Below are 25,754 nucleotides of genomic sequence, written 5' to 3'. Positions count from 1 at the left end.
CCTGCCCCTGCTCCTCCTGCCCCTGCCCCTGCTGCTCCTGCCCCTGCTGCTCCTGCCCCTGCTGCTCCTGACCCTGCTGCCCCTGCTCCTCCTGCCCCTGCTCCCGCTCCTCCTGCCCCTGCCCCTGCTCCTCCTGCCCCTGCCCCTGCTCCTCCCGCCCCTGCCCCTGGTCCTGCCCCTGCTGCTCCTGCCCCTGCCCCTCGGCACCCCCGCTCACGCTGCCCTCTGCTCCCCCTCCGCAGTCAGCGAGGCCGGCGATGGCAAGGTGGAGCTGGTCGTCCGGCTGCAGGCGCGGGACTCCTCCTGGGTCTGGATCTACGCGCTGCTCCAGCTGGAGGCCCGGGAGAATCCCATCAGCTGCCACAACTACGTCATCAGGTGAGCCGCCACTCCGCCCCCGCCGCCGCGGCCAGACCGCGCTCTGTCTGTCCCTCCCGCGCTCACCCTGCTCCTCTCCTGTCTGCCCACAGTGACGCGGAGGCCTGGAGCCTCAGGCAGCAGCTGGCGTCCGAGGAGAGCCAGCTGGCCTTCGTGCTGCGCGCGACCGCCTCCTACCAGGAGAGCCTGCTGCAGTCGCCGGGCCAGCTGTCCAGCCCGGACCAGGTCTTCACGCCCAGCAGCGGCGGCCTGTCTGTCCAGTCCTTCGACTTCGGCTCCGTCTGCCCCGCGGACAGCGGCCAGGAGCTCTCCGACGAGGCGGGGGCCGGCGGCTCCCAGGGCGCGGCGGCTCTGGGGCCGGACGAGCCCATGCAGCTGGGCGGGACGCGGTCCAGCATCTCCTCGGCCGAGGAGGAGCCCGCGGCCCCCGGCCAGCAGCCCCCCGGCGACGCCCTGGACTTCTTTGCCCGCAACTGCGCGTTCCTCCCCTTCCAGGCCGACCCCCTGCTGCCCGGCCCGCCGCCCAAGGAGTTCGTCTGCACCCCCCCCTACACCCCGCAGCAGGGCGGCTGCAGCTTCCTGTTCGGGGCCCCCGACCAGACCTTCCCCCCCTCCGAGACCACGCCCTCCGAGCTCTTCTTCCCGCTGGACAGCTGCAGCAGCGCCGCCTACGAGAAGCTGCCCCCGACGCCCGACAGCCCCGGCGACGGCGACTGCACGGTGATGACCGTGCCCGAGGTCAGGGGGCCCCTGTACATCGACGTGCCCATGGTGCCCGAGGGCCTGCTGACCCCCGAGGCCTCGCCCATCAAGCAGCCCTTCTCCTTCTTCAGCTACTCGGAGAAGGAGAGGGCGGAGATCAGCCTGCTGGCGGAGCAGATCAGCACGCTGGCCGAGGGCCTGAGCTCGGCCCTGTACCCCGACCCCCTCTTCGGCGCCAAGCATGCCCACGTCGCCCGCAGCTCCTCCCTGCCGGCTGGGGTGCCTCCCGTCCCGCCCCAGCGCGGCCTCCTGGTGGACTTTTCCCAACTCAAGCCTTGGAAGAGCATCGACTTTTCCCTCCTGGCAGAGGACGCCTCCCTGTTTGAAGAGAACGTCTTCGAGAGCATCCTCAAGGACTTCTCCTCCTCCTCCTCCTCCTCGCCCCCCTCTCCCAGTGTCCCGTCCCTGGCCGCCGCTCCGCCCCTCCCTCCCGCCAAGGTGGGTGGCCAGGTGACGGCGAGGCGCCCCGCCCCCCAGTTTGGGGGGACGGTTGGGGGCGCTGGTAGTAGTCCACTCAGCCTGGACGCAGCGGATCCTCGCGTCGAAGCGGCGCACCCTAGTAGCGTGGCAGGGGTGGCGGCCGGGGGGGTGCCCTTGGCGGCGCCCCTCTCGCCCCCCTCCACCGACCTGTCTCCGGAAGAGCAGTCCTTCCTGGAAGAGCTAGCCTCGTATGAACCAGTGTTTGAGGCGAGTGCCTCGAGCTGCCCCTGTGATGGGTTCCACGATGAGTTGTATCAACTCCGGAATCACATGCAAGACAACTTCCATGAAGGTGAGTCTGTTTCCCGAGCCAGAGTCTTGCCAGCGCTGCCTGTGTTGGTCAGTGTCTCTGCTTGCTGTGTGGCCAGTGTCAGTGGTCAGTGTCTCTGCTCACTGTGTGGCCAGTGTCAGTGGTCAGTGGTCAGTGTCTCTGCTCACTGTGTGGCCAGTGTCAGTGGTCAGTGGCCAGTGTCAGTGGTCAGTGTCTCTGCTCGCCGTGTGGCCAGTGGCCAGTGTCTGCTCTCTGTGTGTCTTGCAGGACTCCCAGTAATAACTTCTCCTCTGTCTTGTCTTGTCTTGCAGATGGGAGTGGAAGGGATCCTCCGTTCTAAAATAAGTCTGTGACTTACTTCATTAAGTATGGCATATTGTCATATTTTGTGGAGCTTCTTTTACCAAATGTGAAGAATATTTAACATGAGGAAAATATTCACTGAAGTTTTTAGCTCTCAGCTACTGATGGGACCAAGGTTGTCTTCTCTATTTTTTTCCCACAAAGGTGCATAATATGTACTCTGGGTGAGATGCCGGTTTGAGTGCATAATAATAATGGAAGCTTCAGTTTTGTACAGAGAGAAAGCATATTCACTGAGATTGTAAGCACTGTATTAAGAGCATACTGGATAGAATAGCAACATGCTGTAGCTATTTGGGAGACAAAGAGGACATTGTAAGTGGACTTACATATGTATCTGTATTCACTCGTAGTGAGTAATCTGTATGTAACTTATCGAGAAAAATGTTTTTTTACAAAAAGCTTTTCCTTGCTGTTGGTACAATAGAAACAAGCTTGCTCGCTTGCTCAATGCATACACAGGAGAACAAACAACAACAACGACCCAATTTGACCTCGGTGTTGAATAGGAGCCGCTGCATTGACTAGCTTGCAGATTCACATCAGTTCAGGGGCAGGAGTCAAGGGTCCTGCTTCTGAGTTATCGGAGTGAGAAGCATTGCAGCACACAAGTCCTCCCTCCAGCCACAGGTGTCCTGCCACACCGCGCCCACAGACCTAGAGCTTCCCTGCCCGAAATAACACTTGGGTCCTCTCAAGGAGGAGAGCGCCATCTGCTGCTGTCGTATCAGAACTGCAATATTGAAAACTTGAAAAAAAACCCAACTGCTTGGTTGAGCTTCTTCACGCTGATGGGATATTCGCTTGTGGCTGCAATGTTTCTGGCTTTTAAGACCTTGTGTAATGTGTTGTATAGAAAAATGTAAAAAACCGAGAGGCAGTAGCTGCGCCACAGTAGAGCTGTTTTATATGTGGTGCACAGACTGCCCTCCAGACGAATAATAGCAGAGTTGTGTGTCTGCCAGATGCACAACGAGCACACTGATTGTATTCCGATGGGATGGAGTGCACCGAGCCGCGGGCGGGCAGCTGGCCATCGGGATTGTGGCATCAATATTTGAAACGCCGTGGTGACCCCCCTGCCAGCCGCCCGGGTCCTGGTGAGGTGGACTTCGCTCAGTAGTGCCCTGCGGTTGCTTAGCTGGGGTGCCTGGCATGGCTGGGGCTGTGCCAGCGCAGTGAGAGAACCCCCAGTCTTTCCTGGGGTTCAGTATTGGGACGCAGGTTGCGGAAACAAAGGTAAAAGAACTCTTGTTCTGGGTACTGTTACACTAAACTCCAGCGACACGGAGAGAATGTGTCTGTTCCTCCGTGTCGTCACGTTAACGTAGAGTTGTCTACGGTCAAGTATAAGGATTGATTCCTGTATAAGTTCTAGCTATTTAATTGCTAAGTTTAAGAAAAATGTTCTATGTATATACATATTTATAGATATGTATATGCTGTACAGTGATTCACAGAATGTGAAAGGAGTAAAATTTGTATATTTATATAAATACAGTATGTACAGAAAAAACCTTTTTTATAAAACATTTAAGAAAATGGACATTGTGAAACAGTTGTGTTGCTGATAAGTGTATTTTGTTGTTAAACAAATGCATTTATATTAAAGTGCACTTAAAAGCTGATGTTACCTGCAGAGTGTTGGTCTTTATTTTGCATGTATACAGAATAAATTCATGGCATCAGACACAGTACACTACCACTCAGACGGCTGGGAACTGTAGGGTAGTAGAAGAGGAGGCATTCTTCTCACTGAGGTGTTCTATGGATAAGAAGGCCGATGCATGTGGCCTCTTTGCTGGTGCTGATCTTCTTGTACATCGCTGGAGGCAACAGCAAACCTGGTGTCAGTGTCAGTGCCAGCTAGAAGCACAGCTCAGGCTGACCCAACATCCACATCGCAGTCAGAACTATGCCTACGACATTATTGTGTCCTGCTGAGCACCCTAACCCTAACTCTCCACAGCTGAGCACCTAAACTCTCCACTGAACACCCTGATGCTCCCGAGCTGAGGTCTTTAACTCTCCACAGCTGAGCACTCTTACCTTAACTCTCCATAGCTGAGCTCCTTAACTTTCCAGAGCTGAGGCTGAAACTAGAGTTACAGACAGAGAAAATCACAATCTCTCTGGTCCTGCTCAGGCTCCGGAGACTGTCAGAAACATGCCTGATGAGAAAGGGTGACAACATGAGAGGGCAGCACTGGTTGATACAAGAGAGCACCTTTAGGACTGAAATGGAGGCACTTCTTCACACAAAGAGGGGCAGGTATTCTACCGCTACCACTGTCACACTCTGATGGTCATTTGAGTTGCATGTTAATTAACTTTGTTGTTACTACTGACCCTTTTACTACAAATACTCTGGTCTCTGGAATAGCAGTCAAGCCATGTTGTTAAAAGAGGATTCTTTGAGATCCTTGGTTCAGAAAATACTAGCAATCAATGAGCTTGATGCAGGAAATGGCTACCTCTGGTAACATTTCTTCTGTTAATACCAAAAATCGGCATGTTTCATGCTTTTTGTGTTTTTTTTAACAGATGCGCAAACCAGCAATAGGCACACAACCATCACGCCCTTAGACCCCCCTGACATGGTCGTTGCAGTGGAGATGAATTCTATAGAATTCTATATATAGCTTTCCTGCACGGAGACCGAGTTCTAGTGCTCCTCTATTAACAGAGATGACAAGAAAGACAGTCACTTATCAATCCACTGCCTCCCTCCACCCTCTTCTCTGTGCACTAATTGATTGGATTGTCTTGCAGAGACTCTGAAAGCCCCCCTCCAGCCTCCTCTGCTCTGCTGCACTGAAGGATAGACTGAAGAACAGAGCCAGCCCACTCCCAGCCACTGACGGCACTGCGCAGGTAGGGTCTGCCCAGAACCGGGCCGCAGTCACAGCCTTCAATCGACACACTGCAGGTAGGAGCAACCCCCCGCTAGAATCAGGTTGTGCTGTGCTTTGCGGGAGGGTCAGCAAGAGGAAGAAAGAGACAGAGAGAAGGCACAGGAAGCTGTTCAGCTCTTCTGCTCTGCTTTCTATATCCAAGCTAATTGTAAACTGAATATTTCATCTGGGTGTTTGTTTTAAGAAACCTGGGTACTGGGTTTGACAAAATAACTGGGCCATTTGCTCCTGACCTCCCCCCACCACTCTTTGTGTAAAACAGTGCCCCTTATTTCAGTCCTAAATGCCCCTCTTAGTCTCCAGGTGCGCCGTGTGGTCCAGGAAAGCAAGAGGGAGACAGAGAGACAGGTGGGAGGTTTCCCAGTCCAAGGTGCTGCGGCCAGGTTTCGGGGAGCAGGAAAGGTCTGGAACCCATCTTTTTGCAAGGCCTGCTGGGAATGACACAGCTCAGCTGGAGCTTGGGAAAAAAGGAGAGCAGGAGGGCAGGAGAGAAGCCCAACAGGAGGGCGGGAAGGCAGGAGGGCAGGAGTGCAGGTCATGCCAATTGTCTTTGGCTGACGTTCTGACAGGTGCCTTTTTAAAACAACATGCAAGACCTTCACCCTCCACCTGTCCTCTCCTCCCTCTTGTGCACTGAGGGGCTCATATGCTCATTATCCACAAGAGCACTTAGCAACACAGTCGTTGAGACAAGAAGAAGGTTAAAAATAGAACTTCTTTCTCAGTGGCCTCCTTCGGTGCTCAAGGAGCGAAACCAGGGCCGAGGCCTCTGCTCTGAACGGCACAGACACGGTCTCTTCCTAGAGGCGGCCGCAGTATGCAGTGGTTTCCTGGCTCGTGAAGCATTGAACTGCCTGTGAGGTCCTTGAGCAGCGCCGAGCTCTGGATACTAATACTACTAATTGCTTACACTGCTATAGTGCGATGGAGCCAGTTCAGAGAGGGGGGTCATTAGGAGGCCATGATTGGTAAAGACCAGGGGGAAATATGGCCAGGACGCCGGGATTACACCCCTACTCTTTTCGAGAAACGCCCTGGGATTTTTTAATGACCACAGAGAGCGAGGACCTCAGTTTTACGTCTCATCCGAAGGATGAGACTACAGTCTCCCCTGCAGCAGACCCCTGCCCTGCTGCCTGCATCGGGAAGCCACAGTGTGGCCAGACTGGTCCCCCTGCCCAGACTGTCTGTCCCAGGGCAGCTCAGCGGGAGAGAAGGTCCAGCCTGCTCCCTCAGAGTCACGAGGAATTGCTCACTGTGCTGTGCTGCCTGTCTGTGTGAACTGTGCCAGAGTTATATTTAGCCACTTGTTTGTGTTGTGTGGGATTATTATTATTACTACTATTATCCTCATCATCTCCTCTGTGCTGTTGCTATGTGCATGTGTGTGTAAAAAACAGGTGTTTTTGTTCTCTGCTTTAGCCACTCCAAATGACAAAGAGACCTCAACCCAGCAGGATCAGATTACACTGACCAGGCTGGACAGAGGGATCAGGGTCCATCAGCACAGAGTGGACATCCTCAGAGACAAAATGACCACTCCAGATTAGAGAGCACTGACCAGGCTGGACAGAGGGATCACGGTCTGACAGCATAAAGTGGACAGCCACAGACTTCCTTCACTGCTAGTGTTGTGGTGCCCTCTTGTGGTCACTACAGGCAACAGCCACAGACTGAGGAGGAGTGATCTGCAGGTGAAATGAGGAAGAGATCGGTGCTCTGGTAATGATTCCCACTGGCAGAGCAGGAGGATCTTACCAAATTCCATCTGAGTATTATTATTATTATTATTAAAGCAGAACCGCTTTAGTCATGAGAGAAGCAGGACCAGGTAGAGCCACCCCTACTGAACCTCCGGCCCGTTTCAGCCCGGTACAGAACTCCTGCTGAGTGAAGCTGTAGTTAAGTAACGACAAGCAATTTTTTACTGTTAGATAACCAAAACAAAAAGTTTATTTATTTCTATAACAGTCATCTGTGACCTGGGCTCCATGTTACAGTTTAGCATATCTGATGAATGTACGTGTCAGAATTGCTCAGCGCAAACATGTCTGAGGAGACAGGGGGTCTGACTATGAAGTCTCCCACTAAATATCAAACATACTTAAATACAGGCATTGGTGGGTATGTGATAGAGCTGTTGGCATCCAATGTGTGAGTGAGGAGCGACATAGGTACAGGTGTGCGAGAGGGAGAGACACAGGTACAGGTTTGTGAGAGGGAGCGACACAGGTACAGGTGTGCGAGAGGGAGAGACACAGGTACAGGTTTGTGAGAGGGAGCGACACAGGTACAGGTGTGCGAGAGGGAGCAACACAGGTACAGGTTTGCGAGAGGGAGAGACACAGGTACAGGTTTGTGAGAGGGAGCGACACAGGTACAGGTGTGTGAGAGGGAGCGACACAGGTACAGGTTTGTGAGTGAGGAGCAACACAGGTACAGGTTTGTGAGTGAGGAGCAACACAGGTACAGGTGTGCGAGAGGGAGCGACAGGTTTGCAATCACTTCTTCTTGCTGGACACAGTGAGTTCTGCGGCAGCAGCCTCCTGCTCCTGCCTCAGTCTCTCCTCCTTCTGCTGGAGAAAGGCGGCGTACTCCTCGGCGGACAGACTGCAGAGAGAGGACACAGACGCACGCTGACACAGACACAGCCCCTGGGGACAGAGCTCCCCGAGGGAGCCGAGGCAGTGAGAGCCAACAAGAAAATGTTCAGTAATGAGAGGAGGTCACTCAGTGAGGGCAGTGGACAGTGGGGGACCCAACAAGGGCAGTGGACAGTCGGGGGAGACAGTGAGGGCGGTGGGGGCAGTGGGAGACCCAGTGAGGGCAGTGGACAGTGAGGGACCCAATAAGGGCAGTGGACAGTGAGGGCGGTGGACAGTTATTGAGACACTGAGAATAAAGCAGAAAGAAAGCAGTGGAGGTTGTGAAGATGATAGTGGATTTCCTTACTTATTGACCACCTTGATCCCCAGGGACTGTGCGGTGCCGATGATGCTCTTGACAACCGTCGCCAGGGAGGCGTTCTGCAGTGCGAAGCTCTCGTCCTTCACCTTGACCTGTGCGATCTCATACACGTGCCTCACCGACACCATCCCTGCAACTTCATGACCTGTGTGTGCAGGAGAAACTGACCACTGACTCAAGGCAATAGGCAGTACTGTACACTATCACTGCACTGACCACTCGCACAGAGTGACCACTCACACAAAAGCCAGGGACAGTCAAGGCACTGTCTACCACTGTCTCTCCCTGCTGTGAGAGCAACGGACCTGAAGAAAGAGTTTGCAGAAATAAGTAATTTTTATTTAATTTAAAAACCTCTTACAGTTCCACTGTGCATGCAACTTTGCATTAAACACTCACAAAATATTTTGAAATGTGTTATTTTTCATGAATGATTGTGGAAAGTATTTTTCCAGGTTCCTAATTCCTGGCGGTCTGTGTAAATTTCCAACACATTCCACAAGAGGGCGCCAGAGGTTGTAATAGAGTCGTCTTAACTTCAGTGATACAGTTAAGTGTCTTTTGCCAAACTACTAACAAAGCCAATGAACACAGAAAATGTGAACAATGTGAGTTTTTGTATCGTACAATTTGTGTGAAGTACCTGGAGAAAGCTCCGTGCAATGTGAGAATAAAAGTGATTGACTGATCAACGGTGAAAGCAGTCAGCGTAAGGGTGGGATTCTTCACTCATGGGCATGGAGGAAGACAGGGCTGCAGCCCGAGCTCGGCTTGTCAGAACTCAACAGGTCAGTGAACTGTCCTCAGAGCTGGAGCAGAGGGCAACCCGTCTGTCTGGACCCTACAGAGCCAGCTCTCGCACGATCTGGGTCTGGTTGAACCTTCCCTGCTCGTCGGATCCTTGCACAATGTTTAATAACTCAAGCCATTGCAGTGCTCCTGGCCAGACACTCGGCGACAGACCGCTAGACCTTGTAAGGACACAACACCAAACTGATGGGCTTTTCATCGAAGAGCCACCCGACCACTGCTCAGCTCTCGGACTCTTCAACAGTGAAGGCGAAGCAGTGACTGACTACGACCCGCCTGACACAGCAGTGTCTCCGCTTGTCTGTCTGTCGGCAGGGGCCCCACCTGTCCTCCCCGCGCCCTTCTCCAAGCCCGCTGCGGCCTTCAGGAAGTAGGACACCGTGGGCTGGCTGATCTTCAGCTCGTACGTCCTGTCAGGCTGAGAGCAGATGGCTGTTAGTGACCCTTCAGCCAAGCCGAGCAGGAGAGGAAGAGGTGTAGGGAATGGAGGACTGACCTTAACGAAGATCTTAATTGGCAGTGGGATCCCTTCCTTGATGTCCTTGGTTTTCTCATTGAAGTCCTTGCAGAACTGACCAATGGGAATCCCCCTCTGAACAGACAGACAGACACAGACAACAGTGTTACGGACAGGCGGACAGGCGGACAGGGAGCCCTCAGGATCCAGACTCGCAGACCTGTGTTGCCACAGAGGGGCTGGGTGACACTCCAGCCCATTAAAGCTGCAGGCTGATGCACTGTCTCGAGGTGACACTGGTCACACACTCCTCATTTCCCTTATTCAACGCTACTGGCCCTAACAAGCGCTGCTCGTACATAAAGATGTAACTGCTGGGCGGATCAGACACCCTGCAGCAGGAACGGGATGGACGGGCCCCCCAGTCACCTCAGTACCTCCTACATTTCCCTCACTACTGCGCCACAAACCGAGACTTCTCTTCTTCCAAATACCTCTCTGAAAACGAGCACAACAGGGACAGACTCCCCAACTGATTACAGAGCCTGTCGCTGACACCCTGGCTGTGGGCAGAGCCCCTCACTGAAACGACAGAAACCGCGGTAGAGCTGAGAACGACACTGTAACATTTCTGTGGGAAATCGCCAGAGCTGGGCTGTGTTAATTCTGTACGACTCCTCGCTTGGTCTCCCTCTCTCTCTTTCTGCACCCTGCTCACGTCTGAACGTCACCCCTCAAGAGCGTCGCTCCATAACCAATCCACAAAGCCAGAGCCGAAATTAATCATTACAGTCCTAATGGAAAAACCCCTGGCTGGCCGAGTCGATCCCAGCCGGTAATGAAGACCATCTTCTATCTCTTCTGAGAAATAAGAAAAAGAAATAAATAAAAATAATAGAAAAATATGACTGGGTGACAACTGCTTATGATTGTACTGCCACACTGCAGCTATAAACATCAATAATGCAAAAACACACACAGAGACTCTGACCCTCCTGCAATCACACTCCAACACACACTATGTACCACACAACTATCTACTACACCCCAGTAGACACAAACACACAGGGAAGCACAACCATTGCTGTGTACACACTTCAAAACACTGACACACCAGAGACACACTTAAAAACAGCGACACAACAGAGATACACTAGAGACACACTGAAACTTAGCGACACAATAGAGATACACTAGAGACACACTGAAACACAGCGACACAACAGAGATACACTAGAGACACACTGAAACTTAGCGACACAATAGAGATACACTAGAGACACACTGAAACACAGCGACACAATAGAGATACACTAGAGACACACTGAAACACGGTGACACGCTTGGGGTACACTAGAGACACACTGAAACACGGTGACACGCTTGGGGTACACTGCAACATGCTGACACACTCCTGAATACTGCAGTGCTCCGGCAGAGATGTCTGTGAGACAGTCCTTCTGAATACAAAGCAGCTCTGTAACAAGAAGAGAGGTGCTGTTCTTGCTGGTGTGGCTCAGAGAAGCTGTGCTTCATTCCCTAGAGCTGAACCTGTGCTGCTGAGACTTCCCAGTTCTGTCAGTTTCCAAAACGAGAGGAGTGAGTGAGGGGATGAAGGATGAATTCTGTGAAGGAGTAGCACACCTCACAAACGTCTCTCAGCTTACAGCCTGGAAGAGCAGTGCAATGGTTGCTGGGACTGTGCAGTAACTGGCTGGAGAACAATGGGTCTGTGCTGATCACAGTCAGAGGGCTGTGAAGATTAGAGACTGATGGAGCTGTGTTGATCGTACTCATGAATGATTCAGGAATGTATCACCAGTCTCCAGTGCTTCTGATGTGATTATCATTACAGTAGTATGAAATGGAGGAAGAAGTTAGTTCACACAGACGTCAGCGGGCTGGAAGGGAGTTAACCAGTAACTGAGCACAGCAAGAAGGAGCTCTCCTGCCTTGGCCCAGCCCAGCACTGTCACTCCCTGTGCCAGCGAGCAGGCAAGAGAGGGCATGGCGCTGAACTGGGCCAGCCCAGTCACAGGATCGGGAACCTGTCTGAGGCCGAGGCTGGGGTCAGCCACACACAGACACGCTGACGAGGGGCTCGACTTGTCGGCGATTACACGCCTGTTTTGCTGCCTGGTGTTGACTGTGGGCTTTGTGTGGAGTGAGATTAGTGTCAGTTAAATGATTCCTCCCTCCCTTCCACTGGCGCTGTGGTCACAAATGCAGCCATGCCATCCAAAAATGTTCTTTCCTTAGTGCAAGGCCTGTTCCAGACACCCGGTCCCGAAAAAATCCCTTCTCAGTTTCCAAACGTGACCTTGTTCCACTCCGGGGTGTGAAATGTTCCCCAGCTGGCTCTATCCGTACTGCGGAACACCTCTTAGCTCCAAGGCTGTCTGCAGACCCATCCACCCGTCTCCTGCCCTGCGCGGCTGTGGCCTGAAACTGCCCTCACAGCCTGTTCCCCTGTCCCTGCGCTCGGCAGAGGAAGCAGCTCGCCCTGATTAATTCTGATTCTTCATCCCCTGGCTACCGGCGTTACTAAGATGAGAACACACTCAGTACAGAATTCAGGCCCATTCCTAATGTCTTCTGCTCCAGGGAATAACTGGCCTTTCCCTGCCTCTTCATCTTCACCTGCAGCTTTCACCAGGCTGTTATTTCCTGTGGGTGATGTATGAGCCTCTCCGCTGCTCAGGTGACAGCAGCCCCAGAGAGCTGATCTCAGCTGCCATAAATCACCGAGATGCAGATAATTATTCCAAGTAAAAAAAAAAACTTCAGAAAAGTAATTAAATATTCATCGGCTCATTTTCAAAACTGCGGCCTTTTCTTTAATTCACCAGAACCTCCCTCTGAGGGGAATCTGAAGGGAAGCCGAGCGCCAAGGGCTCCTCTGCTGTCCACCAGCTTCCCAGACGATCAAGACAGGACGGGGACTGGGGTAGAGGGCAGGACAGGTGATGGGGGCACAGGGGTGCAGGGCAGGACAGGGATTGGGGTCTTGGACACAGAGTACACATGCCTGGGGTCTGCCTGGCCCTCAAGCCAGCGATCAGGATAAGATCCTGCAGGTACAATCCCTGCCCCCACCAGGAATGAGTCCTACTGTATTTCAGAGATCTGTGCGCAGAATATTAAAAACCTGTTGAAAGGTTGAGATGTGCCTCCTGTATGAGGCAGTTATGCACATTAACATCTTTTCAGACCAAAGACATTCTCCCTGTGTCACGGGCTGTCGTCTCCGGAGGACGCCGAGAGCGAGAGACACAGGCTGGGGGCGTGTCCACATCCAACAGCTCTTTTAACAGCCGGAGAATTACTTGTAAATCACCCACAACAATGAGCTGCTCTTCTCCTCACAGCTACAGAGCGATCTTGCTGGAAAGGCAGCCTGCTTTCTCTAGCCTTATGAATGCAGGGCGACACTGCCTGTGAGCACAGCAGGCTGAACGACTCCATCAGCAGCGTGTGATTAAGAATACGAGACCGTGAGACAGGTGGCAAGCGAGAGGAGCTGTGCTCTGGATCAGTGGGAAGGGGGGTGAGACACCGCCACCAGTCTGCCCCTCTCGCGCCAGCGTGCTCCGGCCGGCGCAGGTGGAGAGACCCGGCTGTAAGGAGCCTGTATCTCACCGGCCAGACGAGCAGCGAGAACACAGCTCTGCCCTGTGCCCCTGCTGTGCTCCACTGCTCATTGACTGGAGCTTCTGGCTGCAGTGATCCACTGTCTGCGATACTTCCAGGAGCACGCTGGCCAGTGCACAGAGACAGGGAGTGAGAGAGCGAGCTGTGGTTTGACACTCTGGAGTGCAAAAGTGAAAACGCTGGACTTTAGTTACTCCTGCTGTTCCTAAGTCCAAATGTAATTATTGTACAGTACAGTTGCATTACACTTCTTGTACACTGACACGCAGGAACACGCGTGACGGCAGAGAACCGGGTTACTGGACCAGCAGGCACATTTCCTGCCAGACACGCCCGGAGGGGCGCTCTCAGAGCGCCATCACAAACGGGAGCTCAACACTGCGCCCTCATTACCGGGACCGGAGACGGTCAGCACTCAGACCTGCCGGGACAGACCGGGAAACCGATCGCGGCTCCGGGACGTACTGGCGCACAACCCTCCCGTGAAACCTCTACTTTCTCACGTTTTTTTTTACGCTGTGCTGTGTAACCGATAGCGGCCGGAGACGAGAAACTTGACGCTACGGAACTGAAAACGGATTTCTGTAGCAGCACAGATGTCTTAAAGGACAAACGCTTCCAAAGTTAAAATATATCGTGACGCACTCAGCCCGTGGGGTGACTGCGAGGAAACAGATTTCTAGTGTACTCGGCAGGGCGCTGAAGACGAGCTCAATTAAAGATGATTAATTAAAGCTGTAACATCGGTCTGTGTGCGAGAGGATCAGACCTGCCTCGGGGACGGCACGGGACTCGTCTCCACTGAAGAAATACTCCTGCTGCTATTCCCACCGCTAGCCGGACAGACCTCCGGCGACCTACCTGTATAAGGCGGGGCGCCTCGGACCTCTCTGCCTTGTGGACGAGGATCACGGAGGAAAGACTGCAGTTCCGAGCCGTGTCCCGCCAGACCGGCGGACCGAACACAAGGTTCTGATCACAGCCCGAACCGCAGAGCACCCGGGTCCCCGGAGAAGCGCTCACGGACTTACCGGCGCATTAGCGTTGCTTAACCGGCTTCTAACAGACCGCGCTCGGCAGTCACATCGTCCCCGCTGTGGTGGCGCGCAGCCCGGGCAAAGTCGCAGGAACGAAATTAATGAAATTAGTGTGAAAACGCACAGTCACGGCTCGCCGGGGCTGTAGGGCTGTCCTGCCGCGGGCGAAAAGCGAAGTTCAGCGGTTTTCAGGATTGACTGTAGAAGAGGCACCACAGAAATGACCCTGCCTGTGAGCGGCTCTCCCCAGACCGCTCCTGAACTCTCCCGAGAGGTTCGGAACCCGCCCTGCGAAGAACTGAACCGAACCAGCGCCTGCGATCTCAAGGGTCAGATTTGCACCGGAAACACCAGTTAGAACCGAAACGTGGCTGGAAAAGAACCGGGTTTGCAACTGCGTCGGATTGCTGAACCCGAAAAGGGTCTTTGCTTGGGTTCGGATGTTATTGAACTGACAATCGAAGTGTGTTCAATTCCTCGATCTGCGATCAATCGTCATTCAAGAACTGAGCGTCTTAAACCTGGTGAATATTTTCTTTTCATATCCGCTACCACTCATACATTTAGACAAAGCACACTCTCAACTGCTTATTTCAGAAATGCATTTAAATTACACGCAAACAGTAACAACACGCCGTGTTCAAACAGGGCCAGCTGCTACACAGTGCAAATGCAGTGCTTTACGAAACAATTTAAAAGTAGCTGATAACTTTATCTGAAAGAAAATCGGTATTCCTTCGGTTGAAGGCGTTATTTTTTTCACGCGAATTTTAAGAAAAGTTTCAGATTTTTAACCCTGTCGGGCAGGAGCGAAACCAGTGAAGACCGAGCTCCTCTCTCGCGCCGCCTGCGGGTTGGGACTCCAGTCCAGTGTGTCTGTGTGTGGGGGGGGGGGTGGGGGGGTGCATGTCCACTGTCCATGCACAGCAGGTAGGGGTCAGGGTCCTGTCCTCTGTCCATGCACAGCGGGCAGGGGTCAGTGTCTTGTCCACTGTCAATGCACAACAGACGGGGGTCAGTGTCCGGTCCACTGTCCATGCACAGCAGACAGGGGTCAGTGTCCTGTCCACTGTCCATGCACAATGGGCAGGGGTCACTGTCCTGTGTGAGGAGGAGATGGACACAGGGGACAGGCGTCAGTGTCCTGTGTAAGGAGGAGGAGATGGACACAGGGGACAGGCGTCAGTGTCCTGTGTGAGGAGGAGATGGACACAGGGGACAGGCGTCAGTGTCCTGTGTGAGGAGGAGATGGACACAGGGGACAGGCCTCAGTATCCTGTGTGAGGAGGAGATGGACACAGGGGACAGGCGTCAGTGTCCTGTGTAAGGAGGAGATGGACACAGGGGACAGGCGTCAGTATCCTGTGTGAGGAGGAGATGGACACAGGGGACAGGCGTCAGTGTCCTGTGTAAGGAGGAGGAGATGGACACAGGGGACAGGCATCAGTGTCCTGTGTGAGGAGGAGATGGACACAGGGGACAGGCATCAGTGTCCTGTGTGAGGAGGAGATGGACACAGGGGACAGGCGTCAGTGTCCTGTGTGAGGAGGAGATGGACACAGGGGACAGGCGTCAGTGTCCTGTGTAAGGAGGAGGAGATGGACACAGGGGACAGGCGTCAGTGTCCTGTGTGAGGAGGAGATGGACACAGGGGACAGGCGTCAGTGTCCTGTGTAAGGAGGAGGAGATGGACACAGGGGACAGGGGTCAGAACTGTGGAGATGTGCTGGCACTGCACTGGCACAGATAACGCACCAGCATGGTTCCTGGGACAGTGCACCCAGTTTTTCTGGCTTTGCAGTTTCAGAGCCTGTAAACTGGCACTACTATGAAGAAACACAGCTCCATTCTCTCCAGTGCAGCACTAGACACCACCAGGACCGCTGGACTAATTGCTGCCTGTAACCTTCTCTTGGACAGAAGCACAACACATTTTCTAGGATCTTCCCCCTTCGGCTACCTGCTTCTGGGGGTCACATGACAGCAAGCCACAAGACCCGTAAGGCTCAGCTGGGACTCAGGAGCCCTGGCACTGCCTGCTGTGCCACTCTTAGTAACTAAAGGGCGGGACCCTTACAGCCCCCCTGGCCATCACTGATCCACAGAGCCCTCGGTCACTCACCGGGCCAGCTGCTGCATCGCTCTCCCGCGTCTCGTCACACGGTCCTGCCCCTGGGTGGCTACAGACAGCTGGGCACCCATGGGCCCCTGGAGACCCAGCTTACATCTCTGCATGGAGGACTGTGCCTGAGTTTGGTTAATGTAAACAGCTTTCCTCACTGAGGGGTGTAAATGTTGGAGAATACTGTACTAGGTCACATTTCCCCAGACTGACAAGCTTGAGTATGAAACAATATGACAGTGTCCCCTCTTGGTGGGTTTGCGAACTGCTCTGTGTGTGTTGGAGGGGCTCACAGCGAGATTGGATCATTTGTCACCTCGTTTCTGGCTGCGCAGCCCGGCGCCTCTGCCCGAGCCTGTGATTAATGCCTGCTAATTCATTTATAGCCACAAGTCGTTTTGGGAGCACAAACCACTCTGATGGGCATCTGGCTCAGTGCCCCTGCTCCAGATCCATCACCGCGCGCTGGCACAGCCCCCTTCCTCCATGGCGTATTTATTTACCGTTAACATCACACCGCAACACTTCATTAAGGCGATAAAAGCCGCTGGAATGAATCAAAAGCGCTTTTCTTTGTGCACACAGGCAGCACTGTTCCAGTCTCACATCTTAAAGCTCCTGGGTGAGACTCAGCTGTCAGGACCCTGGTTACAAACAGCTCTTTTTCCTGGGGAAGAGTGATGTCTGCTGCTCTGGGCTCAGGTACTGTACAAGTCTATTGATCGGGTTACAAAGGCCAAAGTGCCTTTTAATATCTTCAGAACAGCACCAGGACGCTCCGAAATACTGCAGCCTGTCCCAGCTCCCCCGTCCCAGCGCTGGTGGAGAGCACTGGGGCCCAACCAGCACCCTGCCGTGTCTGTCCAGCCCGGGACACAAGCATCAGCCCTTCCAGACAGCAGGCGTTTTATTTCACAGTCACCATGCCCACCTGGCGCTCTCCTGCTCCCCAGAGCTCTGCAATTTGGTCCTTAAGGATGAGGAACAGTCATTTTACAGAGCATCTTCAAATCCAGACGCAGAAACTTTAATTGATTTGCATCGTATACTGCACTTAAAACCCTTATTTTCTTTTTTCTTACTGTACTAACATTTTATTTCCTATCACAGTTTTTGTCCACTTACTGTAAAGCACTCCGAGAAGCTACTTTTAAAGGCGCTATATAAAATAAAGTAGCCTTGGTAGCTCGGATGGCAAGGGCAGAATTCGGGGGGGCTCTAAAGACTCATATTGCAACAGTAAGCCTAACATGTCCAATGTGCAAGCCATTTAAAAAAACAGTTTCACAGTCCACAGGAGTCATCAAATATTTAATAAAATATTTAAATGTCTCTGCTGAAAAGCTGAACACTTATTGTACATTTTTTATTCATTGTGATTTCCCTGACTGCACAGCCGCAGGCCTGTGAATGAGCTCTGTGGGCAGAATTCATTCTGGATGCCGTGCTGATCGATTTCAGAGCTGACACACTACGTTGAGCCTTAATGAGGATTTGAAGTTCAGGGGGAGAGATTTACTGCTCCAAATCCCTCTTGTCGAAGTGCTTTTGTAGGATTACAGGCAGCAGTGGCGGGGCACAGGGGGATGTGGACTGAGTGGGAGACGTAAGCGTCAGTTGATTTTGAGTGAAAATGCTCTGTGAAGCCCGGTCTATATAACTGCTTCTCTGCAGTCTCATCCCCAAAATCTCAGAAACTCGCACACCCTTGGGTGCACCTGGGCAGCAAGGGCTGAAACAAGATGCTAGTTTACATCCAGAGCAAAGGTGCAAACTGAGGGTTCCTACGAGGTGCATTTTAACACTCTGTCTAAGTACATCAGCAATTAGACCACTTTCTTTGACGATACTGAATGCAGGATCAGAGTTATTTTTCAATGGCATCCAGCAAGCTCTTTCAAAGACACAGAGATCAAAATTCCAAGCAGAGCCAGTTCGGCAAAGACTCACTGCCTGTGCACCAGGAGAATTTGTCTCCAGACCTCAGCAATCAGGACCGAATTTCTTGGATGTCCTGAGCGATGCTCTGCTCAGGGGATTCAGGAGTCCTGTGAGCCGGAGATACTGAGTCCAGGTCCTGTGAGCACAGCTCTCCGAGCACATTTCCCCACCTCTTCCTGTCTGAGTGCTCGAGTGGAGCTCTTTAATTGAATTAGACGCTAATTTAGAGAGAAAAACTTCTATGTCAGAAACAATCAGTCTTTCGATGCTGCTTCCAAAAAACAGCACTAGGGCCACCTGAGACCAGAGAGTTAAAACAAGTGTGGTTCTCTTTACTGATGTGGAGAAACAGACTTGACATAAAAAGCCTGTTAAGAAAGGTGGTTTCGACTGACGTCAATCAAAGAACAGAGGATACGGAGAACCTAAAGACAGTGTGACAGGCCTGCTCTTCTGTCTCACTCATGAAACAGCGGATATCACATCCGTTAATGACGACAGAGAGGACTTCCAGCAAGAACAAGGAGCTGCATAATAAAATCTGAAAGGCAATTGTAGCTCTGTCACATCTCAGCGTTGACTACTGCTGTCAAGGACTCCACAAGTCTGCCCATATGTCATGCAGAATGGGAACAGGCAGGGGCTGGGGAGCGCAGCCAGTGGATGGCTCTCCTGGGGCTGCTGGCCAGACACAGCACAGCCCAGCAGCCAAATCCAGAGGAGGAAAATGAAGCAGGTGGGGGAGCACTAAGCTGGGAAAATTGAGTGTCATGTTCAGAGCTCATCCAGAGGGTCTGTACAGCAGTCAGCCTTTCCCCAGCCCCGATAGGAAGGCAGCCTGCAGGAGAGGAGGGCTGAGCAACAGTTCTGTCTGCAGGTCTCAGCAGACATGTGCAGGCTGTGAGGGTGGCCAGGTGCCTGCAGAACTACCTGGAGGAACAGAGGAAGGTTTGTTCCAGTGCACTGTGACATACAAACACCTCCAGCAGCACATGCAGGGGCTGAGTGCTGTATCTCACACAGAGAGAAACAGCTAAAGCTGCAAAAACCAAGCAATGACTAAGGCAACAGAGTTATGTCTTTCCAGACTCATCGCTGTTTCCTCTGCCCTCCTGTCTTTCCAGACTGATCGCCGTTTCCTCTCTCCCTCTCTACAGGCTGCGGAGTGCAGTGCAGCATGGCCCCACCTCCCCCTACCAACAAGCCCCACGTCTGCATGTCGGCCATCGTGATCGTGTCCACCATGGCAGTGATGGACGTGTACCTGGTGGAGCAGAACCTGGGGCCCAAGAAGATTGGGGTCTGCATCATGGTCCTAGTCGGGGACCTGTGCTTCCTCATTGTCCTGCGGTACGTGGCAGTCTGGGTCGGCGCCGAGGTCAAGACTGCCAAGCGAGGCTACGCCATGGTCCTGTGGTTCCTCTTCATCTTCGTGCTGGAGATCAAGCTGTACTTCGTCTACCAAAACTACAAGTCGGACAGGCGAACGCCGGACCCGCTGGCCCGCAAGACCCTGACACTCCTGCTGTCCATCTCCATTCCCTCCCTCTTTGTCATCCTGGTGGCCACAGACCACATGGAGTATGTCACTGGCTTCCGCAAGAAGGAGGACCTGCGCAACCGGCTCTTCTGGGTGGTCATTGACCTGCTAGACGTGCTGGACATCCAGGCCAACCTGTGGGAACCCCAGAAGAAAGCGCTGCCCCTCTGGGCAGAGGGGCTGATCTTCTTCTACTGCTACGTCCTGCTGCTCGTGCTGCCTTGTGTGTCGCTCAGTGAGATCAGCATGCAGGGCGAGAACATCGTGCCCCACAGGATGATGGTGTACCCCGTCCTCAGCCTGGCCACCATCAACGTGGTCACGCTCTTCATCCGCGGGGGGAACATGCTCTGGTACCACGACCCGCGAGTCTCTACCGTCTTCCTGGGCAAGAATGTGCTGGCGATTGTCATCAAGCTCTGCGCGGTGCTGCGATACCCGCGGCAGCTGGCTGAGTCCTCGCAGGGCCTTGGGCCCGAGCTGGGCAGCACCTCCCTCAGGCACCGCCACGCCCTGGCGGCCCCCCTGCCCCTCTCACATGCCCACACCCCACCGGCCCCCTTTGACGGCACGGAGCCCACCGAGGACAGCCTGGGACCCTCTTTCATCACCAGGGAGCTGTAGCGGTGTCCTGCCTGCAGCAGTAGCTTGGCCCCCTGGGAAACACAGCTGGCCCGGGTTCCTCCGGAGGTGATGCTCCCAAGAGGGCCTGTGTTTGCACTGCGCCAGAGCAGCGGTCTACCCATGCACAGGTAATACACACCCCTGGGCAGGGCTGTAACCAGCGCTAAGTGGCTTTCCTTTCACCGCAGGGACGGGAGAGAGAGGGGAGGAAGGAGGCGAGAGACAACGCCCAGGTGCCGGCCAGTCTCTCGCCCAAAACAGCCGAGGCCTGGACAGCCAAGCCCGTGGGCCAGTCTGTAATTAGGGTTAGCCCACCCTCAGACTGGAGTGACACAGACCTGACAAGTTTGTTCTGGACTTGAATCTGAGGGTCTGGAGAGAGACCTCCACCCAGAGATTCCCAGCTCAGGCTGGACACCCTCCTCAAACACGTCCTGAAGCCTCCTGGTCTAGGGGGAGCGGCCTTGAGGGGAGCCCCTGCAGCTTCTTTAAAGCACTGCCTCATTTACTTCCACTGTTTCATTAAAGACAACCTGCCTCATTTGCCTCCCCTGCCCAGCCAGCCAGCAGGCACAGCAGTACAACAATGCCAGCAGTTAGTCAAGGAACTTTTCTTGACGTGTGACCTACTGTTGATTTATAGCAGTGTGCAACTGTGCGGGTCAGTTTCACTGTTGGAAAAGCCCCTGTGCGCCAACCATTTCCTTTTCTCAATTAGAACTAGGGGCCATTTGTCAAAACGCTAAGAGCCCCGACATACATCTGCTATCAAGAATGCAAAGCAAGGCTTTAATTACTTTACAGAGCTACAGGGATTGGCACTCCTGTCAGAGTCAGTGTTCCGAAACCTTGTCTGTGAGCTGCAACACAGTAGCTGCTGTTCCAATTGCATCTTCAAGGGCTCTGAGCCCGTCTGCTCTACAACAACTCCTCCCTTCTGCAGTAACGGCTGTGGCGCCGATACACTGATACCCTCCATCGCGCTTTGCCCAGCTGGGGCTCACTGGAAAGGTCCAGCCTGTCACTGGAGAGGCAGAATGGGTATGTTCCCAGTGCCCACGTTGTGTTCGCTGGAGCTCTTCAGTGCTGGGCAGACAGATGCAGAAACAGCGAGCGCCTCACAGTTCGCTTCCTTCATTATCGGGTTTGTTCCTGCTGTCTGTGCTGCGGCAGTAATCCATTAGTAATGCTGTTAGATTTTTCTGTTTTCTTGTCCTGCTTGTGAGAATTTGCTTCCACTCTTAATTATGCCCTTATGAAGCTGTCAGATGTTCCTGCTGTGGCTTATTTATTTACACTTTCATGGCCCACTGCCAGCAACTCTCCTGTCAGCTCCAGTCAGCCCTCAGGGCGGAGCACAGACTAGAGCTGCGTGCTGAAGTGTACGCTGAGCACTAGAGCTCTCAGCACCACTAGACGTACAAAGTACAGTAGTGTTACAACTCCAATGGCAATCAGGACCCCCTTCAGGGTGGCATGGTGGCACAGTGGCTGGCCTTGCTGCCTCACAGCACTGGGGCCCTGTGTTTGATCCCTGGGTGCTGCCTGTGTGGAATTTGGAAGTTCTGACAATGTTTGTGTGAGTTTCCTTTGGGGGCTCCTGTTTTCTCCCACAGTCCAAAGAGATTCTGGTATGTTAATTGGCTTCTGGGAAAATCGGTCAGGGTGTCTGTGTGCCCCGCGATGGACTGGCATCCCATCCAGGATGAACCTAGCCTTGCGCCAACTGCTTGCCAGGAGAGGCTCTGACTCCCATGCAACACTAAATTGGGTGAAGCAGTAAGAAAATGGATGGATGGACCCCACTCTATTCTCTAGCATTCACATTGGCAACACTTAATGCATCATAGTTAAGAAATACCTGATGCCTTCAAAGGGCACAGCATCAGCATCATAGCTTTTTCACTCAGGAAGTAGATAAACTAAAAACTTAGGGTTTGTCTCCACTGGCTAACAGGAACAATCACACAGGATCATATCCTGGACAACGGGAACAATCAATCATTCTCTGGAACTCAAAACAACTCTGACTCACTGTTTGATACCTTAATCCCAAAAGTCGTGCACCACTCAGATTGTTAGACAACAGAAGGAGCTGCACAGGTAACTCTGAAGATAACCTATATATCTTAGCTGGTAGAAATGTCTTCAAAGGCGGTCAAAACTCAGCTTTTCAATTAAACCCGAATAGTCCAACGACTGAGATGATATGTCAGTGAAACAGACTAAACATGCAATGTTTCACTTTAATGGAGCTGAGCATGCTGCAGCAAACTATACATCAAAAAGATGTGGAAAATTCGGACTGTGAACGATTGTTTCAGCAGATGTAGGGAAGGGCAAGGACACTGAACTGTCTCAGAGAACTGTGTATACACACACACACACACACACACACACACACACACACACGCCAGGGACACTGAACTGTCTCGCAGCACTAGACACACACGGGAGAGATGTTTTCAGAAGCAGTATTGAATGTGACAGAGATTTAATCTCTCCTGCCCAGGGCTGCAGAGGGAAGGGGGATTCAGCTCAATGACCTGAACATGATTGGATTTGACTTTGGAAACACAGTGGAGTGGAGGAGGGGAAGGACATCTCCTCTTTCCTGATGCTATAACACAACACTCCCTCCGCCAGCACCGACACTCGAGCTCAGGGCAGCTGTACCCTCATGGCAGCACACAGGAGGGCAGAGCGCTGGCCGACCCGACCTCACCGCCACGCATCGCGGAACCAGCCACAGTTGTCACAGCACGCAGAGGGTCCTCCCAGCGACTGCAGTGCCTGTGAGCTCATTGGACCCCCCAGAGCAGCATCTCCCCGGACCGCTGAGCTTCCCTACCTGTCCCAGGATGGGTCCCAGTGGGGGCCCTGGAGCCGCCTGCCCTGCGCGCACGATGGTCCGGATCACGTTCCCCACGTCCGCCTTCTTCACCACCTTCACTGCCCTCGCCGCCTTCGACATGCTCTACCTGCAGGGAGGCCAGACCGACCCCAGCGTCAGCACAGCTGCTCTTCCGGTTCGCCCTCCGGCCTTCGGCCCCTACTTGTCCTCACAATCTTTTTTTACTTCGTTCTGTTGCATTATTATGTGTTTCACCCTGTAAAGTGCTGCAGACACTGCTGGTGTGTACGAGCACTGAAATAAATCCTTGTAAAATCGCTGTGACTGAGGGCTCCGTTCTGTTCAAGCAGGAACCAGAGACTCGCCCCTGTACCCCCAGGCACTTCCAGAGCGTTGCTCTGCCAGATCAAGAGGACATTATGTTAAACATTTTGAAAAAAATGATTTGAACAAAATGAAAAAAAAATCATTTAAAAAATAACACAAACACGGTAATTGGTATTTGAGTATATAGTATCTATCTGTTAGGACTGTCAGCACTGAAAGTCATTAAAAAATTTCAGAATTTAATTAATATTTAACGGAGGTATTTTCCAAGGTGACCCAGTTTCCAGCCTGTACTTGGAATTTTTATACCAAATTTAAACAGACTGAGATGACTCTGTAATCCTTACATAATTAGAAGCAGTTGAGTGATTGAACAGAATGGCTACAGGCTGTGTTATCTGACCAGGGACTAACGTTATTAGCATTTCTGTCAGCACTGTTACTGCGTGTGACAGAGTGAATGGGCTTTATTTCACTCAGAGCTGAGATGGAATTGCAAGAGGTCTGCAATTAGTAGACAGTGCCCCCTGGTGGGAAAAGGGCTGAATGGCATCAGTGCAGTGACAAACTTCTACTCAAAAAGGAAGGAATCAGCACACACGTGTACTTCTTGATCTAAGTCTGAATGGCAACCTGCAGACGCACCAGGGCATTGCTGCCAATATTTGGCTGACAGAGGCACTGAGGCACAAAACAGGTGCAGTGCCCACAATTACAGACCTTGGCTCCCCTTTTCAGATGGGTTACTGAAAGCCAGAAGAAAACGTTTACAAAGCTACTTCTTTTCTAGGAAAGAATACTGTAACACCAGAGTGGTCATTCGCATCACTGCTTCACAGTTCCACAGTTCCTGAGTCCTGGGTTCGATTTGTACGTTTTGTCCAGGGTCATGAAGACAATGAAGTTCTGGCACCTGGTGGGTTTGATCCCAGGTCAACAGCTACAGAACCACTGGAGCTGTACGTCCTCAGTAGTTTATTTCCCCATGAAAGGATAAGTGTGGTCCTGGAGGGGATATTCCTTAAACTATGGTCACCTCTTCTGCAGTATCTGGTAGTGGAATAAACAGAATTGTTGCTAAAGGGTCAGTGTGTATTAAAGGGGATCCCTTGAGCCCTTTAGGGGTTCCACACACTGAGGGAGGAGGGGGTTGTGCTGGATGGGGAGGTGACTGGATGGATCTAACCAGAGAGCTAGAAGGCAATGGAAGAGTGGAGACTTCTGTGCATCTCCATCTTTGTGATATTGTCTGCTATTTCCTCTCACGGTATTTGAGTCAGTAGGAAACAAGCTCTAATAACAAGCAAGTGAGACCTGATCTTTTTTCCAGGTCCCACTGCAGGTTCTTTGCTGGCTGGAGAAAAAAAAGCCCAGAATTTCAGTGGGGGAATAGGAAAGGAGGGTAACTTCCCAGAGCACAGCATCCCTGTCACCCGGCTCCCCAGCCTCGCTGACAGGCTCAGGCTGCTGGTGGCCACACTGGGTATACGTCTGTGTGCGAGGACGATACTTATTTAAATGGTTGTCTGCGAAATCAGTTCCTAGTGGGCAGCAGTGTGGAGTGGCGATTGTAAATCTGGACTCCTAACTGGAAGGTCGAGAGTTCAAATCCCAGATGAAACCATGCTGTTGTACCCTTGAGCGAGCTACTTCATTCGAACTGTCCCAGTAGAGCAATCCAGTGGTATAAAGGAGCGCAAATCAAAGTCGCTCTGAAGAAAATAATTCAGTAGTAGCTGAGCAAACAATACAGCATGAAACACCAGCCCCAGGTTCCGTCTGAAGAACGGAAATACCATCAAGCAATAAATTAAAGTCCGGGATATTCGATACACCGTGTGCCTGAACACGTTAGTGTAAAAGCTCCAGATATGAAACAGTTACAGGGATAGGGGCTATGGTGATGATTTCACCAGAAGACTGATAGATATGCACACCTGCTTACACGTGTATGATGGGTATCATAAGTATAAAATATACACACGACTACGGAACGACGCAAATATTATAGGAGTAGGTTGCCTTACCCCTGTGCGACCGATCATAAACTCATTAGCGTGGGATCGAGAACAATGTAGTTAAGATCAAAGGTGCAGAAGTGATGGGAATCCCGATATACATCAACCACTCCGGCCAAGAATCGCTAGAGAAACTCCTCAGACACCAGCTGCTGGGGACAGTATCCTTCACGCCGCAGATCAGCTCATGGGCGCCGCCATGTTCGACTGGGACGGAGGAGGCGGGACTTCCGGTGG

The 25,754-nt window shown here is 52.5% G+C and overlaps 3 protein-coding genes and 1 long non-coding RNA gene across 8 annotated transcripts in view; 3 read left to right on the top strand and 1 right to left on the bottom strand.

Moving 5' to 3' along the window:
- Positions 1-3,887, top strand: part of npas4a (neuronal PAS domain protein 4a) — a 6,347-nt gene extending 2,460 nt beyond the window's left edge. The window contains exons 6-8 of the mRNA XM_088609459.1: positions 243-378; positions 471-1,912; positions 2,203-3,887. Coding sequence (XP_088465585.1) covers positions 243-378; positions 471-1,912; positions 2,203-2,231 — 1,607 coding nt within the window. The 3' untranslated portion in view covers positions 2,232-3,887. The remainder of the gene's footprint in view (positions 1-242; positions 379-470; positions 1,913-2,202) is intronic.
- mrpl11 (mitochondrial ribosomal protein L11) lies at positions 3,885-25,754 on the bottom strand. Of its 4 annotated transcripts, XR_015927801.1 has the most exons (8): positions 25,527-25,753; positions 23,170-23,299; positions 9,443-9,538; positions 9,271-9,364; positions 8,122-8,281; positions 6,731-6,857; positions 4,304-4,425; positions 3,885-4,080 (listed from the first exon to the last, which is right to left on the bottom strand). XR_015927801.1 is itself a non-coding variant. In XM_088609462.1 (7 exons), exons 2-7 carry the CDS (start codon positions 23,290-23,292, stop codon positions 3,961-3,963), a joined length of 720 nt encoding a protein of 239 aa, XP_088465588.1. In that variant the 5' UTR covers positions 23,293-23,299; positions 25,527-25,754; the 3' UTR covers positions 3,885-3,960. The 4 variants fall into 4 exon arrangements, 3 of the variants coding, with proteins under 3 accessions (XP_088465588.1, XP_088465589.1, XP_088465591.1); XM_088609462.1 differs by lacking the exon at positions 4,304-4,425 and having other exon boundaries at positions 25,527-25,754; XM_088609463.1 differs by having other exon boundaries at positions 3,885-4,425.
- On the top strand, positions 7,226-7,764 carry LOC148646480 (uncharacterized). Its single transcript, XR_015927802.1, has 3 exons — positions 7,226-7,343; positions 7,379-7,552; positions 7,642-7,764. It is a non-coding gene; the product is annotated as an uncharacterized LOC148646480 (long non-coding RNA).
- Positions 13,375-23,489, top strand: tmem265 (transmembrane protein 265). Of its 2 annotated transcripts, XM_088609460.1 has the most exons (3): positions 13,375-14,615; positions 16,799-16,915; positions 19,312-23,489. In XM_088609460.1, the coding sequence occupies exons 2-3, from the start codon at positions 16,894-16,896 to the stop codon at positions 20,316-20,318; spliced, it is 1,029 nt and encodes a 342-aa protein (XP_088465586.1). In that variant the 5' UTR covers positions 13,375-14,615; positions 16,799-16,893; the 3' UTR covers positions 20,319-23,489. The 2 variants fall into 2 exon arrangements, with proteins under 2 accessions (XP_088465586.1, XP_088465587.1); XM_088609461.1 differs by lacking the exon at positions 13,375-14,615 and having other exon boundaries at positions 16,155-16,915.

Source organism: Lepisosteus platostomus, chromosome 16, assembly GCF_059453375.1.
Source record: "Lepisosteus platostomus isolate fLepPlt1 chromosome 16, fLepPlt1.hap1, whole genome shotgun sequence".
In the NCBI taxonomy this organism is placed as follows: domain Eukaryota; kingdom Metazoa; phylum Chordata; class Actinopteri; order Semionotiformes; family Lepisosteidae; genus Lepisosteus; species Lepisosteus platostomus.
This window is presented reverse-complemented; position numbering and strand designations above follow the sequence as displayed.

Coding starts and splice junctions, on each gene's coding strand:
- tmem265 (XM_088609460.1), top strand. CDS start 16,894: ATGTCTGCTGCTCTGGGCTCAG. Junction 16,916..19,311: donor GTCTGCTGCTCTGGGCTCAG/GTACTGTACAAG, acceptor CCCTCTCTACAG/GCTGCGGAGTGCAGTGCAGC.
- mrpl11 (XM_088609462.1), bottom strand. CDS start 23,292: ATGTCGAAGGCGGCGAGGGCAGTGAAGGTGGTGAAGAAGGCGGACGTG. Junction 9,539..23,169: donor TGGGACCCATCCTGGGACAG/GTAGGGAAGCTC, acceptor CTGTCTGTTCAG/AGGGGGATTCCCATTGGTCA. Junction 4,081..6,730: donor TGATCCCTCTGTCCAGCCTG/GTCAGTGCTCTC, acceptor TGTTGCCTCCAG/CGATGTACAAGAAGATCAGC.